The 18,943-nt window shown below is 40.5% G+C and overlaps 2 protein-coding genes across 4 annotated transcripts in view; both read right to left on the reverse strand.

Moving 5' to 3' along the window:
* LOC132592550 (uncharacterized) overlaps window positions 1-18,943 on the reverse strand; it is a 254,823-nt gene that overhangs the window by 176,392 nt on the left and 59,488 nt on the right. The window lies entirely within an intron of this gene.
* COLEC12 (collectin subfamily member 12) overlaps window positions 9,618-18,943 on the reverse strand; it is a 75,690-nt gene continuing 66,364 nt past the window's right edge. Inside the window, exons 6-10 of one of the 3 annotated variants that reach the window (XM_060277890.1) lie at window positions 16,988-17,458; window positions 16,504-16,640; window positions 15,242-15,351; window positions 12,276-12,421; window positions 9,618-11,354 (exon numbers count right to left, since the gene is read on the reverse strand). In XM_060277890.1, the coding sequence (XP_060133873.1) occupies window positions 11,341-11,354; window positions 12,276-12,421; window positions 15,242-15,351; window positions 16,504-16,640; window positions 16,988-17,458 (878 nt within the window). In that variant the 3' untranslated portion in view covers window positions 9,618-11,340. Of the gene's footprint in view, window positions 11,361-12,275; window positions 12,422-15,241; window positions 15,352-16,503; window positions 16,641-16,987; window positions 17,459-18,943 lie in introns of all 3 variants that reach the window. The other 2 variants (XM_035125924.2, XR_004693236.2) reach the window with 2 other exon arrangements.

Raw genomic sequence — 18,943 nt, forward strand, 5'->3', positions numbered from 1 at the left:
GTTTGTTTATTAAAACACATGGCACAACACAGTTGCCAGTGCAGTGGGGGGTGCGGGTGGGGGAGAGACTCACAAAACCTCTTTATTCCAAATTGTTTTTATGGTCTATTGGTAAGACTAAATGAAATGTTTCTTATTTTTGTTGACATTGCTATCCTCAGTGGTGCATGAAAAAACTGTAAAGGCCACTCTTTCATAACAACCCTATTTCTCCTTTTAACTCCCACTGATCTTAAAAGAGTAGCAATATGTTAGCCTGATATGACCCGGTTGGGGGGGGGGACGACTCACAAATGGGAACATCCCTTTTGGCTGATCTGCGAATGGCCATTATTGCCAAGTTTTATTTATTTACTCACTATATTTATATAAATGCACTCAATAACATTGTTCTCTAGGTGAATTGCAACATAAAAATGATACAGCACAGAACACAAAATAATAAAAACAATCCCAGCTGGTGGGGGAGGGTGTGGCTTGCCAGTGAGCAAGATGAATATTTGCATTATTTCCTCAGCAGAGGAAGAGACCTGGTGCCTTTCTTATTCAGTGGCTTAAAACTGTTGATCCAGAACTAGAGATATCCCCCAGGAAAAATAACACGTGTTTAGAGCTCTGGGGGCACACAGCTAAGATGGTGGTACTACTAGAGATGTAATTATACACTTTGGCAAGTACTTACTAAAGGAGCAAATTTTACCTGTACTTCACAATTTTTGAGTCTTGAACTACAATGAAGAGCAAGTTCAAGTTCATTAAAAAGTAGACCCTTACACTTTGAAGAGAAAGCACTGTTTTAAACCAACCACAAGAAGTATGAACTCAAAGAGGGAAATGGGCAATGTCACAAGAACATCAGTATTCTAATGTTTGTTGAAGTTGTTATAGTTCATTGTAAGAGAGAATAAAAATACTTTTCCAAAAAGAGAAGAAATCCATCCAAAAATGAATATATTTATTTTCAAATAGCAAAACTGTTAATGATGAATTAAGAAAATTAGAAAACAAAGTATACATTTTCCCCATGTGAATGAACCTGCCTGGATTGTAAGATCTAGTAGTACAACTCATGCAACATGTTGGCGAAAAATATTCACACAATTATTACCAAATGATATACATTGTTTATCGATCTTATGAGACAAAGACAAAACCTAAAACAATGCCACAGAAACTTATGAACTACCCAAACTAAAATAATTTATAACGTCTGGTTATAAATAAAATAAATGTAATTGAAAATTTGACCTTCCTCCCGAATAATTTTCCTCTGGGCATACCTCTAAGGCTTTAGTGGTTAACCATAAGAAAAAACAATACCATATATAAAAAAGCTAATCAGAAGAATTAAAAGCCACAGAGTGAAAGTAACAATCCAGAGTTTCCAATTAAAACAGTTTCTGGCAGAATTAAAACACTAAAATGTTTTAAGAGGGGGCAAGGAGAACTTTCCTTCGCAGGGCATTCCAGAACCTAATGGCAGGAACTGTGAAAGGCTTCTCCCTGCTGCTAATGAGGCCTATCGTGAGTCACTGGGACACCAAGAGGCCCCCATCCGATAACAGTCTGTATAAGTGGGCAAGTTCATACATCCATTTTGGTTTCTTCTTGATCAGATACCTCTGGGGAGGAAAACAAAACAACCAACCATTCCTTTGTAGATCAAAACAATATGCTCCACTAGGGTTGCCTTATTTCAAAAAGTAAAAACCAGACACCCCCAAAATTGTTGAGTTTTTTTTAGACAAACACCAAAGTTGCTGAGCCAAACAATTGTCCTAAGATCCAGAACAATACGCCACCTTTTGGAATCCCCCCCCACGAAAATCTGGATGAAAATCCCCACATACACTGAGAAAAATAGTTCATTGTTGATGTGATGCTGCTGCAAAATTCTGCTAACATTCTCTTTGGGATCACCGAGAACAACCATCAATGGGTTGTCTTTTTATAAAGAGAAACACATTTCATTACTGTATCTAGATTGCAGCATAAATTAGATTTGAGGGATATATTATAATTGACAATGTCCATGATTGGCAGCATACCCTTAAAGCTAGATGTTCCATAGCTATGTAGCATACAATGGCGTATCTTGCTTTTTTGGGGAAACACAAAGTATAGAAACTTTGCTTACTGGGAAACACGGGTGTCCAACATTTCTCTGATGAAAATAGGGACATCCTATTCAACAACAACAACAACAACAACAACAACAATAATTTTATTATTTATACCCCACCCATCTGACTGGGTTCCCCAACCACTCTGAGCAGCTTTCAATATATATACAAATATAATAAAACACTAAACATTAAAAGAACTTCCCTATACTGTTCAGGGTTTCCTTCAGATGTCTTCTAAACTAGTATAGTTACTTATCTCCTTCGTAACTACACACCATCCAACATTTCTCTGATGAAAATAGGGACTTCCTAAGGAAAACTGGCACATTCCGGGATCAAATAAAAAACCAGGATGGCTTCTATAAATCCAGGACTGTCCCTGGAAAATAGGACACTTGGGAAGGTCTGTGATTCCCCCCCCCGCATTACAATTGGAATCGTCCCCCCCCCACCCACAGTTAGGAGCTTTAGGGGAAAGTCCACAAAGGCCACAAATTAAATTTTAGACGCATATGCACTATTGAGCTCTGCAGCATACACCTAGCAGCTTTGCCAATTTCATTTGCTATGAAAAGCAGGCAAGTAAAATAGGTAAGAATTGGGAAATGAAACGGCAGAATCATGGAAACCATTATTGACAAAAGGTCCTGTGACAAGGCAATTATCTCCCCTGCCCCACTTGACTGGAAACTGTGCTGTGATTATTTGCAGGATGCTCACTCAAAGGAAAAAATGCACTTGGACTTGACTGAGTCACTTGTTTTTAGGCATACCAATAAACCTTGTTGTTGTTATTACAGTTGGCTAGCTGAAAAAATAGTGTGTGTTTATTTTTTTCCAAAACAGAATGAATGGATGAAAGAAATACTATTCCTTTGGATAACTGTACATCAAAGATGTTCTGATTTTATTTACTTTTTCACTTCCTGGCATGAGAACAGTTTGTTAAGTGTATTTATTTGTAACATCATTGCTGCAACTGGTTATTGTGCCAGTAGGTGTCAGAACTCACCCAGAAAACAAGCATGTACTGTTTGGCTTCTGTTTTACAGCTTGCAGTTGGGCTTGATGTGCTAGAAACTTGCAAGGCATTTTGACTGCATCAGTGATCCAAAGTAGAGGTCATGTTGGTTCTGTTTCACCACAGCTGGTATATTTTCAAATTAGTAAAGGGCATGTTTTATTTGGAAGTATTTTTTCTGTACTTACTAATCCTAGGGGATGTCCTAAGCAAGCTCAGTTGAAAAGATGTTTGCTTCCTCATCCCTCTCGTGCTTTATAATGAAGCTACTTCTCCTTCTACTAGTTACAGGTAGGTAGCCATGTTGGTCTGTCATAGTCGAAACAAAAAATAAAAAAAATTCCTTCCAGTAGCACCTTAGAGACCAACTAAGTTTGTCATAGGTATGAGCTTTCGGGTGCATGCACACTTCATCAAGTTAGTTAGTTGGTCTCTAAGGTGCTACTGGAAGGAATTTTTAAAAAACTTTTTGTTTCTACTTCTACTGTTCTTCTTATTCTACTCTGACAAAATATATTTGCTGTTCAGATGAAGTAAGAATCTAATTCAGTTAAAGCAAGCTAGCCTAGCCATTCCCAGTTTTTCATGAGTCATTTCCTGCATTGGTCCACCCACCTTACGATAAACAGGAAATAATTTTTCTTGGATAGCAAGTGTGCTTTAAACTCGAAGGCATCACCGTAGTAGAATATGATTAAATTAAAAACCTTAATGTGTAAAACCACAACTCTGAAAATCAGAAGGAATCCACGTCACATAAAACCACAGATACCATGTAACCGAAGGCACTCAAGAGTAGCTTCTTTAAACAAGCCTAATGTTTAGTTTGGCTAAAGGCAGATAGGATGGCAGTGCCAGCCAATAAAAATTATTAAGATTAAAACTGTATAATAGGTGGTTCTTTCCGAGGAGAGTCCAAAATATCTTCAAAACAAATATTTAATTGTACTGAAAACAAGTATGGTACAAAAGGCAACACGGAGGGCTTGAGGCTTTCATTGGCTGCAACAAGAGTGCATTTTATCAGTTACACCTAATATGCCAGTTGTACGCTCCCAGGAAAATGAGGGTTGACCCGTGCTTCTGTTAACCTGAACAATGAATGACTAATACAGCGCTACACAAGCTTGTGATCTACCAAGCCCAATCCATATACTGTACTAAGGTCTTGTATTTTGTTGCTTGCTTAAATAAACCAAAGGAAAAATGAAAGTGTGCAAAAACTGGTCAAATGCATTTAAAAAAAGGCCAATCCCTTGAATTTGTTTCAGTACTTGTATAATAGTGACTTCCCATTTGCTTTTTCTGCTGAAGCTCAAAGTAGGCTGGCTGTTAAAAAAAATATAGCACTTTTTTCAGCCTGTCCCCCTTCCATATTATATAATAGAGATTTATAGGAATCTATTGTATGTACATCCACAGGCTGGCAGGTTTTACTTCATGGATATAATACAAAATCCAGTTTCCTTAGTTTTGCTTGGCATACAAACTACACAGCTAATCATGGATCTTGGGCCATAGATATTATTTTAACGCTTTATGAGGCTTTTATGTAGGCATCCTTTTCTTTTTTCATTTTCTTTTTTACATTTCTTCCCCTCAGAAAATGACATAGAACATTTGTTTTCCAAAATCACTTGTCCCACACAGACTCACAATTCTACTACCTCATTCTGCTTTGACTGGATTATGCATAAGAGATCACCTGATTAGTTTAAGCAGCTTACTCAGTATTTCCAAAGTGGTCATGCGAGAATAGTTCAAAGGAAAGCCGTTTATCTTTAAAGACAATAAGAATACTTGACAAGCCACACTCTAATAACCTGATTTCTAGTTAGCATGGGTATGTTTTATGCTTTATACAGTTTTATGCATATACAGTAGTTAATATCTTGTTATGAGAAAAAGCCATATTACCATATAAAAAAAATTGGGGGAAAAAAAAGACCTGTCCTTTAGGCTTCTCATCATGTGTTACTCAGATAATCATCTGCTATGCAACATTGTAAATAGAATTTTATTACTTAACGTCTACTGTTATTTTCAAATGGGTTTGAATAAATAATCTGAACAAAATAAAAAAAAATCCTTCCAGTAGCACCTTAGAGACCAATTAAGTTTGTCATAGGTATGAGCTTTCGTGTGCATGCACACTTCTTCAAATACTGAAGAAGTGTGCATGCACACGAAAGCTCATACCAAAATAAAAACTTAGTTGGTCTTTAAGGTGCTACTGAAGGAATTTTTTTATTTTACTTCAAATACTGAAGATACTGAAGGTATCTGAAGAATTGTGCATGCACACGAAAGCTCATCCCTATGACAAACTTACTTGGTCTCTAAGGTGCTACTCAAAGCTACCAACATGAGTCTGACCAAACTGTGGGAGGCAGTGGAAGACAGGAGTGCCTGGCGTGCTCTAGTCCAGTGTTTCTCAACCAGTGTGCCTCCAGATGTTTTGGGACTACAACTCCCATCATTCCTGACCACTGGTCTTGCTAGCTAGGGATGATGGGAGTTGTAGTCCCAAAACATCTGGAGGCACACTGGTTGAGAAACACTGCTCTAGTCCATGGGGTCACGAAGAGTTGGACACGACTAAATGACTAAACAACAACAAGATGCTACTGGAAGGATTTTTTAAATTTTGTTTTGACTGCATCAGACCAACACGGCTACCTACCTGTAATAAATAATCTGATTACAGTCCCCGCCCCAATCCTGTACCTGCTCCACCCCTGTTCCTAAAACAGAATGGGTGGGGCACAAAGAAAAGAGGAAATACATATATAAGAAAAGACAGAAGAGAGGTTGTGAGGGGCAAGGGATATCGCGAAGCCCCTCCCCTCCTGAGTTCCAGCCCAGCCCCGAGCGAGGCTGAAAAGAGGGAAAGCTCCAGCTCAAGTGGGGAAACAGGAAGTGGTGTCCAAGGCTCTGGCAGGGTAGAAGAGCCATCACCCCAGGTGGGACAGGAAGGGGGAAGGAAGGGGGGCAGACCAGTCCCCCCAACTCCGGAACTGCGCAGAAAGCATCGGGGGAAGAGGATGGGTCTCCCCAAGTTGTTATGCTGGCGCAAGACGCGCCAAAAGCCACTTGGAGGTTCTGATTCAAGCTGAACAGATGTGTCTTTGTAAATAGCACTGCCATCAGCACTGTAAATACTCAGCACCAATAAAAGATAAAATGCAGAGCTGTGTAGAGTCGTTACTCTGAAGTAGCCCAATCCGGCCACCGTGACAGAGGTTTATCTTCTAAATCAGGAGATAACACCAACAAGTTCCAAACTCCCTTCTCTCTGTATTCAGACCTTGTTTTAAAGTGCCCCTTTCACCCCTCAATACCAACCCCTGCTTGCTCTACTCAAACTTCTGCCAGTGTTTAAAATAGGCATCTTTTCTCAGTTTCCCTCCATCCTTGCTTCATTCAAGTCTCTGCCTTTGTATAAAACTGTCATTTTCCCTCTCCATTTCCTCCATCCGTGCTTTACTCAAACTTCTGTTGCTTTAAACCACTTCCCCTCCTCTTTGTGTGCCTCCTTGCTCTGATGCCATGGCCACTGCTGCTGTGAAACCTGCCTTCGCTTTTGCTCCCTTATTCTGCCCTGTTGTTTAGTCATTTAGTCGTATCCGACCCTTCGTGACCCCATGGACCATAGCACGCCAGGCACTCCTGTCTTGCACTGCCTCCCACAGTTTGGTCAAACTCATGTTCGTAGCTTCGAGAACACTGTCCAACCATCTCGTCCTCTGTCGTCCCCTTCTCCTTGTGCCCTCAATTTTTCCCAACATCAGAGTCTTTTCCAGAGAGTCTTCTCTTCTCATGAGGTGGCCAAAGTATTGGAGCCTCAGCCCTGCCCTGACTTCATGCAAATCCAAGATTGTGATGTGGTAACACAAATCCTTCAATGGGGAGAACTTCACAATGACATTCTTACATTTTTATTACATAAAGAGAAATGGAAGATTTTATTACGGCAGATGAAGGGATTCAATTTTTTAAAAGCCTCGTCTTCCAAGTAATTTGCCACTCTAATCCGGGGAGCCAAATTAATTGTGAAATGACTGACAGATTTTTGTAGTTCTTTTAAGTAATTTCATTCTGGTTTCTAGGAAGAGTTGCAAAAACACACATTCTTTAGCATAAGGCATTTACAGCCTTATTAATAATGAATTCCAATTGGTACATAAACAAAACAAAACAAAACAGTCTTCAGTAACTTTACTATGGAATTTCTGCGTTTCATTGTGTATTTTAGGCTGATTGCATACTTTGACCTTGCTCTCAATGAGTATAAACTTTTAAGTTTTTCAACTTTGTTAATGTGATCACATCAGTGGAATCATCCAAAATATTGTGATGTATTTGGTTCATACAGACACAAGGTGAACCAAAACACAGAGAGCCAAATGCAATTAGGAGAACACTGATAGCTCTTTAGGGACAGAGAAAGCATAAAGTTGTTTCTCCAAAATAGTTTGTCTGTACCCTATTCTACAGTAAGGCCAAGGTATTGTAATCATTACATGAAGATGTTTGCAATTATCCCTGGAAGGCTTCCACCATACTTCTAGAGATACTATAATAACATGTTGTTATTGTAAGAAAAACACTGGGGCCTAATTTGAATAGTAGAGTGCTTGGTATCTGGTGGGCGGGGCTTGTGTGTTTTCCTCCGGGATCAGCCCCTCCCTTCAGTGTGTGTTCAGTTATGAATGTCAGTTAAGAGGGATCAACTGCCTCTTCTTGTTTCTTGCCTCATACCTGCCTCATGATGTTTTACTTTCTCTCATTATGTTATTTTGTTAGAGTTTTCTCTCAGTTTATTATTAAAGCTTGTTTACATTTACATGGGCCACTTATTTTTCTCAAAGAAAAAGAAACTCTGCTGAAGAATGGTGGGATGAGTGAGGGGATATTCCCAGTTTGCCAGGAGGATTGATCTTGTTAATCATCCCCCCCACCTCCACAACAATTCTCTCTCTCTCTCTCTCTCTCTCTCTCTCTCTCTCTCTCTCTCTCTCTCTCTCTCTCTCTCTCTCTCTCTCTCTCTCTCTCTCATGCACACACACAAGTGATGCTGGTTGCAGCTTGCTGAAAAATTTACTGATGTGCACTTGAAAGAGGGAGGAAGAACATGTTTGTGAATACTAAAGTGGTGTTCCAAAGTGCTCCAAATTTACCTGTTTTCTCAGCAAATGGCAGCCATATTCCATCAGTAACTCCATGATAGCTCCAAGTCCTACTGTTGACACCATGCATCAATCAGTTATGCCATCTGCATTTGAGTGACTGGGGTATCATATAAAAAGGTTGTGCTTGTGTGACACGGTCATTCACACAACAAATTCAAAGTGGGGCAATGAAACTGGAGGCTAGAACTGACTGACAGTACTGCAATCCCCATGTACTGAGAGGTTTGGGGGAATAGGCTGTCACGTGAATAATTAGTGTTGGAAAGGGTTGAGTTGGCCTTTATAAAGTATGGCAGAGGCCAAAAGGCTTCTGTATGTAGCCACCTTGCATTCTGTATTATGGCTTCAGTATGTAGCTACCTTGCATCCATTTGACATTTCCCATGGTACCACAAATCTGCTGAAAGCGTACATTGAGCACATGATCACTTCAGCATGTGCTCAACTAACGCAGTGTCAGCTCAACTCATATGGCCCTGTGTGAATTGTCTGCAGATTAATCAGCTGCATCGTACAGAACTGGTCAGATCTGTGTGGGAACAGATGGCACCAATCTCTAGGAAACAGTAACTGCAGGCTTGACTGAAGGAAAAATTCCTCAGAGAAAGGATCTCTGGCAAGCTGTTCTGAACTTCCTTCTACTCCTAAATATATTCCTTGAAATGTTTTAAAAAATGAATAGTATATCTATTTTGTGAGCCCTGTGACTTGTCATGATGTCCCATATAATTGATCAGGCACAGCAAGAAATGGCAGAACAATGGTCAGGAAGGAGACTGAAAGGTAGATACGGTGCAGTAAGTGGTTTTTAGAATGGTTAGTCTTGTCTGCTATGCCATGAATATTGAATTTACTCTAGAATTGTTTGTGTAAAGAAGCCAAAGCATTCTGGTATTCTGGTTTCACAGTTGCACATTGTTCTTCATTGTTTATCTTGGTTGGCATGATTACAGAGTGCAGAATGTAATAGCTTCCCAAATGAATGGAAAAGGAAGCATGACAAGGAATGGTTGGAGACTTTTTCTGTTTAGAGATTCTTTCTGGAAGGAGCCATGTCTTCTGTCCTCCTCCTTTGTCTAGATATGATGTCAAACTTGTGGTCTGCATTTGCTTCTGCACATGATCAGTTTGCTTGCTGCATGACAAAAGGAATCCCTTTTAGGTGCTGTGAACTTTCAACAGAAGTAATCACAAAGCATTCCTAGTAAATCTAAACACACACAAACAGTGTGGTGCCATCTATGCACAAACCTCAAGTAACTCTCATGAAGGTCAAAATGTGTGACATGTCTTTTATTTTGAGCACAAAATTTACTTGAAGCAAAATTCATTCCTGAACATTATGCTTGTACAGGAAGTCTTAATGCCAGTATTTGTGCCAGCTGAGGACCAAACTAGAAGTAGATGCATATAAGTTCTCTTCAGTGTCTTTAAAAAACAACAACACCCAAACCCCTTTTGGAATGGTTGTCAAGTAGCAGAGGAGCAGCACTGGGAAAGGAGGCACTTAATCTATCCCATAAGACACCATTCTTCCCTGCCGAGAAAAAACGTGCAGCTTGGAGGAACTGATTGGAGTGAAAACATGGCTAAAAAGGAAAGGGTATGGCTGTTCCATTGCCCATTAGCTCCTCTCAAATATTTTTGGGGTATGCACACCAACCAACCAACAAGACATTGAGGACAAGTTACACACATTGAACTGCATGAACTGTCTAGTTTGGCCTTACGTTTCCATTTGTCTGTATTACAGTTGAGTTCTTGGCAACAGAAACCTTCTAGATAGGAAGGATAACAGGAATGTAGGAATCTGCCTTAAAAACAGTTCAGACTGGTCCATCTGGCCCAGTATAAGTAGTTGTCCAAGGTCTTTAGCAGAGGTCATCCCCATCACTACTGATCCTTTTAATTGGAAATACTAGAGACTAAGCCTGAGGCCTTCTGCATGCAAAGAATCTGCTCCGCTACTGAGTTCTGGCCTCTGCACTCAATGGTGACCCCACTTCTTTGAAGACATCATTGTAGCAGTTGTTGTTAGGCTCCCATCCGTACATGGTTTACTCTGCATATCTTGCAGTCATTCCATCCATGAAATGGAATCAACCAAAAAAATGGTATTAGACAACCACATCATATCTTATCTTTGCTCTATGCCAGGCTTAGCCAATTTGGTGGCATCCAGATGTTTTGCACTAGAATTCCCATCAGTCTCAGCCAGCACTGCTATGCCCGCAAACATGTGAAGGGCACCAGATTGGTGATGGCTGCTAAAATACTGCAAATGCCACCTACAGTCAGCTTCAAAAGTTATTAAACTTGGGTAATTTATCTGGCATATATATTTATCTATAAAACAAAACTGTGTTTTAAACTGATGAGACGTATACCTGTCAATCATTTCTAGTGAATTATAAGTAGTATCACTGCTGTTTTCTTTGGCTTCTGTGTACTATATTTATATAAAAAGGCAGTTAAAAAGACCATTGTAGTAAGCAAATATTTTGTACAAAAATACAAAAAATTTAAAAGTATATTCTATATTACTGATCAGAATTGGCCTATATATATTTATATATAAAATTTATATATATTTATAAATGTATATTTATATAATTTGCCAGCATTTGGGATTTTAGCAAGTGGCTATTGTGTTTACACAGTAGGTTTGTATTCTTTTTTTTCTTCCTGTGGAAAAGTCATGATTTGTAGTCAGCATGGCATAGTCCATTGTTTTATAAATCTTCAGCATTTGTATGTTTTGTGGTTGAAGAGGATCTATAGCTGGTTTAGTCCAATTGTATTTCCAATTGATGCGTTTGTGCAACAAGTTGTAAAGCCCCTGAAAAATTAGAAGATAAGGCGGACCAATTGTGCTGATGAATTTTTTTCATCAATGTTCTCAGTGCTCCCTCTTTTGGTTGGGTGATGGTTCTGTCCCAGAGGATACTTCATCATTCAGGAAATCTCACTCATTTGTGTCTCTTATAAGGTCCACAGCCTATTACAATCCCAGAGCTTCAGCTAAAGCAGGAAAGGAAAAGCAATGCATTAAAGTTTAAAGAAAAGCTTTAAACATAATATCTGTTTTAAAAAACCAACAGGCTAAGAACAGAATTCATCACCTCAGAAGAGGCTAATGGCATGCAAATTTGATCCAATTATGCCAAAAAATTACCAAAAAATCATTTGTTGCTTGTACAAAGCAAACATGTAAAGATGCCCAACATAAAAACATAACAAAAAACCTGGGGGAAATGCAATTCATTGGACTTTATCCATTCAGGAGAGGCTATTATGCCTGAAAATTTCATCCAATTCTTTCCAAAGGATAAAAAGTTACAACTATTTTTAAATTTTTCAATAATAGTGAATGGGAAAGACAATTCGGTTTACTGAACTCGGATCTGGACTGAACTGAACAGCCTTCAAAGCACTTTATACTGAATCTGTGCCTTCTGGTATTGAAACTGAATCTTGTGGACGGTATATATCCCAGGTTGTTGTGACTAAAGCTATACTTGTATTTCTGAATCCTGAACATGCATCAATGTGTCCTTATGTGGTAACTTGGGAAGAGAAATCTATTGTATAGATTTTGCTTCTTGAAGAGGTGGGTATATTTTTGGACACAAGCTGTGCAAAATACATGGAGCTCATATTTCCAAAGTGTGGGAGGGGGACTAGAGGGGCTGTACAGTCTCTGGATTCCGGCCAGCACCTTAAAACCTCAATGGCTTGAACAATAGAAACTGAACTAGAAATAAGCTTTGATCTGTACATGACTGGGTTGAACTGCAATCCTCTTCTAAGGGCTTCCAACCAACTAGTCATACGCATAGAGGACTGGGTCCTCTGTTTTTACAGCTGTTTAAACTTGGCTTGGGGTTTGGCCCTTGTAGCAAATGAGAATTGATCCTAGTCAAGGTTCTAGCATACCTTTGTCCATCTCCTGCTCACAAATAAAACTGTTAACATCTTCACAGTGAAAGTCGTTCCAAAGCCCAGCATGGATTAACCCAGCACAATCTTCCCCAGGTCCATGGCCATGTTTCCAGTTATCGGGTTGTCCAGCGCTCCAGTTTCTTTCAACAAAACAGAAAATAGATCATTCCGCAAAACAAATAGCAAACCATCATGTGATACTGGGACAGATGAGAATAATAAAAACAGTAACAAAATAATGACAGTCTGTTCTGAGCAGAAAACATACTCCTTATAACAAACAATGCATGACTCTTCCTGGAAATGGAAAACATCTGGGCTGCAGAGAAGAGAATCAATTCAACAAGCTGCTGAAGCTCAGAGCCCTAAAATTAGACCAATGAACTTTGTTCTGATTTGGGGATGGACAAGGATGCATAAGAAGGGGATGGAGTAGTAATGGGGCAGCATTTACCGTAGCTGCTTCCTCTGCAGCTGCAGATAAGCTACTGTGACATAAGGATGTCTTCCTGCTGTATTTGTATATGCATCCCCAAATCAAAGCAAACTGGTAGTTTCTTGTTAACACACGGAAAGAAGCAGAAAATAAGAGTTTTAAAATGCCATAAACCCAAGGCATATTCACAGTTAACCAGCCAACACTTTGGCAAAGATGGCTTTTCTGCATATGTTTCTTCAACCCTCTGTTGCATCTTTGCGGAGCAAATTACATTTCAGATTGGAAATGAACAAAAACCCTGACAATTTTTAAAGTCCTTTAGCCTTTACAGAGCAAGTTACGGTAGTATTCCGCTGAAAATTTTACATGATGGGCCCAAAATCACTTGATTTATTAAATGGAATGTGCTGCCAATATCAGGATTTTAAAGGATCGTCTATATTGAAGAAACAGCTTATTAAGCACAGGGCTGTGGTTGCTGGCTGAAGTGGATGGCACAGCACCCAAAGCTAAATAATTTAAGGATTTAAGAACATGCTTGTCCAGCTCATGGAGTTTGAGTGACATTTTGGGAAGGCACCAAGTTTTCTAGAAAAACAACAACATTTAGCTGAAGTGACTGTTGGTCTTTAGATCACAAAGGAACATGCAAAATACAACATAAGATAAACACTGGGGGAAAGTTCAGAGGTGCTGCATAAAAAGCCACATGTGTCTATGCCTTTTGTGTTTGAAAGAGAGAGAGAAATAAAATGGCAATTTGGATTCAGATAAAATCACGCCCTCCCAGATTTCAGACGACAAGCAGCAAGTGCATTTCCCTAAATTGCACTCTATACTAAAAATGAAGACAGTTTCAATCTTGGCTTAATACAAATTAGGAGCGGCTCTACATGCCTGGTTTTCTGGTTTTCTGTATACTTTATCCCCACATATTATGACAGATTCTCAGAAATGTGAGCCCTTTGTATTAGAATCAAGCACAGCATAATTATTACTGTATTTATAAACTAAAATATGCTTTCCTCTGCCTTTCTATCCAAATATGGCACCTCAACATAGCTCACTGATTTATGGATGTTAATATTCTATTGACGGGTAATTTAACTGCTTCTAGCACTCATGGTGGATAAATATCTAATGCTTCAATACTGGAAGCAGCAGTCTGTTCCACCTGCCCCCTCCCCATCATACAGTGGACATGACTCAACTGGCAGCAGATGAGAAGGTGACTTTCCAAAAACACAATAAAGATGGGAAGTTCTCTGATATATAGACTCTTCATACAAATCTATTTGCTTGGATGTCTAACCACTGGTTTGGTCTGGACTTGATATATTCTAATTTAGTTTGTATTATTTGACTGGTTTTTTGTTTTTGTTTCTTTTCTGAAAATTCAATAAAAAGCTGTTAATAACAATAGAAAACATCAGGGCTGTCTCAAGCATGTCGGGCGCCCTGGCGTCGTGGTGCGGAGATCGCTCCGGCGTTCCCGCCCCGCCCCGTTTCTTGCCGCAGCTGGTGGGCTGTCGCGCGGCTCCGCCGCGCAGCGCCCCCTGCTGGTCCGGCGCCCTGGCGCCACCCAGCCTACCCCTAGAGCCGGCCCTGGAAAACATAATAGCCTGCTAACCTGACAGGGTAAAAGAGAAGTGGAAGGATACTATGTTCTAATACACATAGGATTCATAGAAAGATACGAAGGGCTCAGGATATGTTGAGAGACACAGAATGTGAATTTAGAGGTATCACCTTTGTTTACTTCACATGGCCATTTGCTCTCAAAGATCAAACTCTAGATCTTTTCTGAGAATTCAAAGATTTTACTGCATGTTGGGTTATGCTTGTTTTAGGAAGGTGATTTAAGTTAAGTACCTGGGGATTTCATCAGGATAAGACAGGACTAGCCAATTTTGAATTACATCCTTAACAAAGTGCCAAATGGAAGACAAATTGTGACTGAAGGAGACAGGCATTATTTCACTTGGTGGGAATAACGGATTTCGGTTTCTGTGATCCAACAATGGCCCTAAATGAAACATTGGAGAGTTTAAAAAGAACTTGGCTCAGTTTGATCTTCTAGTAAGTTTCAATGAAAATAAGAGAAAATATTTTCCTCTAACATTATGGCCTCTCTTTATGGGCAGTTGTAATACAAATTATTTAAAAAATGAAGAATGAGATCAAGAAAAAAAATCTGTGATTATTCTATCCCCAGTTTGTAATAAAATTCCATAACAAACTTGGCTTATTGTGGTTCTATGATTCTTTTACTCAATGATCCATCTTCTTTTTTGGCAAGAAAATAAAACCTTGTGAATGCAACCAGAGAGAAAGCCTGAGTATAGAAGAGCAAAAGATAACAGCATTTCATGGTAAAGCATTTCTTCAGAAGTTTGCAGCAATCTTTCCCATCTGCAGTATCCTGCCTACATGATGACAAATAAAAAACCCAATAGCAAGAACAGTAGCAAAAAAGAAAGAAAGAAGGAAAAAGAACAATTCATATCCTTCCTACACATACATATATTCTGGTAAGGTTCCATCCAGCCATCGCCATTCATCTTCTTTCACTGAGTCCGTGAGGCCAATCCAGAAGCTGCCTTTTGCAACAACCTGTTTTTTAAGCCATTGCTGTGTACAGAAGAAAGTACTAGTTGCGTTATTCCATATCTCAAAACATGTAAACTCGTTGGGCATAAAAGTCCCTTGAGTCCCTTTTATTCCAAGTTGACTACTCATGGTTTTGAGCTCCATTGCTTATAACTTATTAATTATCAAATTATAGTTATCATAAATATTAATTAAACAGTGACCACTTTTGCTTCAGACAATTGCCTATTAGCAAGCACCCTTATAGAGTCGAGCTGCATGCCTTGCGAGATCCATGGGTGATTCCCACCCCCACCCCATTTCTTTTTAGTTAAATATAGCCATGAGGAAGAGGGCTGCCAGTTGGTAAAAAGCAGTAGGAAGGAAAGGGTAGGGTATGTTCAACACCTTTTCTTTGTGCTGTCTTTCCAATCAACACCAACCTCCACACCCTCAGTCAAGCTAGTCGAGGGGTCGCCAACCTTTTTGTGCCTACGGGCATATTTGCAAACTGGATAAACTATTGTGGGCACCATGCACACACTGCAACCATGCTCGCATGCAGGCACACACCACAGCCACACACATGAATACCCACTCTCCCCTTCACCAGCAATTAGGCCGGATAAAAAGCCTTCAATTAGCTACAAAAGAATTATCTTTTCAAGCCTAATTTCAAAGGTGGGAGGTTGGGGGGGAGCAGCGCTGTGTGGGCACCAGAGAGGACCTTTGGGCACATATCACACAGGTGTCACACTGACAATCAACTGCCTAGAAAGCAAAAGGTATTATTTTCCCCTGTCGGGCCAACAATGCCATGGATGGGGCAGAATTTTGACTGGGGAAAATAGTATGACATGAAAGAGTGATACCTTACTCACTGATGCTGCTTTGAAGAAATGGCAACGTCTAATCAATTCAGTAAAAGAAAAAGTCAGGAGATGAATGTAGCTTGGCCCTAAAAATAAACACTGTCGACACTTTTTAAGGAAGTTACTAGTACTCTTTATCAGCAACAGCCATGAAATTCCCTGTGTCGCTCTTTTGTGCAAATAGGCCCTTACTGAGTTTGGAGTTGGAACTGCTGGAAAACTGAAACTATCTAATAACCCCTGCTGCCCCCCACCAATATTTTGATATCCATGATGCTAAGGTTCCACCTCTAGTTGTCAGAGTATCAGATGCGGTTTATACCTGCTCCTCTTTAATGTTTATAAAAACCAAATGTGATGATTTCTCTTCACAGAAAGCCTTTGCGTCTTCAAAAATGGCTCTTTCCGATGAAAAGTAGTAACAATTGCCCGAAAAATTCTTCCAGTAAACAGGACAACCTGAAACATGGAACACTTTTGTTCAGCCAGTGAGTGAAAGAAAATTGGGCCCCCATAAATACCTGAATTGATGTGACCAGTTCCTAAATGTCTGGACACCGCTGTATTGTATGTAGTACAGTGGCATTCCACCCTTTAGGATCCAATCAATTTGACAAACAATACCGACTCCAGAATATAATTTGAATGGCATTTCCATTCATAGAGCTGCAGTCATATCTTTCTAACAACCCGGCCTTTAAATCTATTTTCTGACAAGTATAAAGGGCAAATCAGATACGGTTTGACTAGAAGACACTTTGAGACACAGGCAGACTGGTAGAGATGTATGTGAGCAAAGAGCTTACCATTAGCCTCGCTTTGTAGTGCCACCGGTATTCCTGGACCTGGTGGGCCAGGAGGTCCAGGTTGGCCCTGTAGTCCACGCATTCCAGGTGCACCAGGCAGACCAGGCAACCCACGTGGACCAGGTATTCCTGGCTCCCCAACAATTCCTTGTAGACCTTGAGGTCCAGGGGGGCCCTGTGGGCCAGGGGGGCCATCTTTGCCAGGTGGTCCGGGTAGTCCTGGTTCTCCACTAGGTCCTGGCAGACCAGTCTTCCCCGTTGAACCTCTCTGGCCTTTGGATCCAGGTGAACCTCTGGAACCTTTCCCGCCTTTTTCACCTGGTGGTCCGGCTGGTCCAATCGGTCCCTTTTCACCTTGCGGTCCTGCTGGTCCTGGTTCACCTTTTTCTCCTTTTTGTCCTTTGGGCCCAGTAAGGCCAGTAGGACCTTGGGGCCCTCTGTCCCCCTTGGGACCTCTCGGGCCTGGAGGTCCTGAAATAATTTGAACATGAGGGGAACGTTAATATGGCAGTTCTATATATTAAAATTAAATTACAGTAAAAATACTGGATTAATGCATCACAGTACCAAGGACTGTGTGTATGTATGTCATACTTGCCAAGTCTCCCGCTGAAAAATGCGGGATCAGCAGTGGCACGGCACCGGACGTTGCGTAGAAGCAACTTCCGGGAGTGCTCTGCCCATGTGTGGGCATCGGAAATCGGGCAGAGCGGCACTGGAAGTTGCTTCTATGCATGCCTGACGGCCATCTTGGTGGTGGCCACATGGCGGCGGCCATCTTGGTGACGGCCGCCGCTATGCGGCCACCACCAAGATGGCCACCGGGCATGCGTAGAAGCGACTTCCGGTGCCGCTCTGCCCGATTTCCGGTGCCCATGGGCAGAGCGGCATCCAAAATGGAGGCTCGCTGGCAGGTAGGAAATCCGGGGGATTTCTGTGATTTTTCTCCATTCGGGAGAACAGTGGGAAACGGATTAAAATCCAGGGGTTTCACGCGAAAAACGGGATACTTGGCAGCTAAGGCATGTGGAGAAAGAGCCTGGAACAGGTTTAGGAGCGTAAGATAAGCCCTGCTGGTAAGACCAAAGGCCTATCTAGTCCAGGATCCTGTTCTGACAGTGGCCAACCAGATGCCTGGGACATGATTCCCTGGAACTGGTATTCAGAGACAGATTGCCTCTGTTACTGGAGGTAGCATATAGCCATCATGACTAGTACCCATTAAATAGCCTCATCCTCAATGAATTTGTCTAATCCCCCTCAGAAGCCATCTAAGTTGCTTTCCCTCGAGTACATCATGTAGTACTGAATTCTCTAATTCTATGCCGTGTGAAGATGTACTTCCTTTTGTCAGTCCTGAATCTCCCACCTTTCTGCTGCACTGGATGATCCCCAGTTCCATTATTAAAGAAGGAGGGTAAAACTTACCTCTGTTAGCTTTGGGGCATATTTTTTTGTGTGTTTAAGGTCTGTCTATGCCATGGTATAATTGCACACATACTGCATGTCGAGGAGTATGCAGTTAAAAGTTAACATTTGTTAACTTAGTTCATAGTATCCAATATGTGTATCGATACCTATCAAATTCTTGATAATCAGAACAAATGAAAAACCAGCAAAAAACTTATTTTAGTGGCTATTTCAGAATGTTCCGAACATAGCATCAACTATCTGTTACTGTTTTTGCTAAAACTGAATTGTTTGGCGACAGTGCAACTAATATTTTTCATTCATTTCCACCTAAGCAGGAATTGGTATTTCAGGGCTGAAACACTTCTTTACCTTATGTATTAAAATTTAATTCCTCTAGAAAAAATCCAGTGATTTGATTGAGATGGTACTTAATTTCAGAAAATCTCAATTCCAGGCAATTGCAAGAGGATAGGTAAATTTTGGGAATATTAAGCTGCAAATTAGGTTGGGAAGGTCAAGATCAACTGGTCAACATTAATAGAT

Source organism: Zootoca vivipara, chromosome 8, assembly GCF_963506605.1.
Source record: "Zootoca vivipara chromosome 8, rZooViv1.1, whole genome shotgun sequence".
Classification (NCBI taxonomy): Eukaryota; Metazoa; Chordata; class Lepidosauria; order Squamata; family Lacertidae; genus Zootoca; species Zootoca vivipara.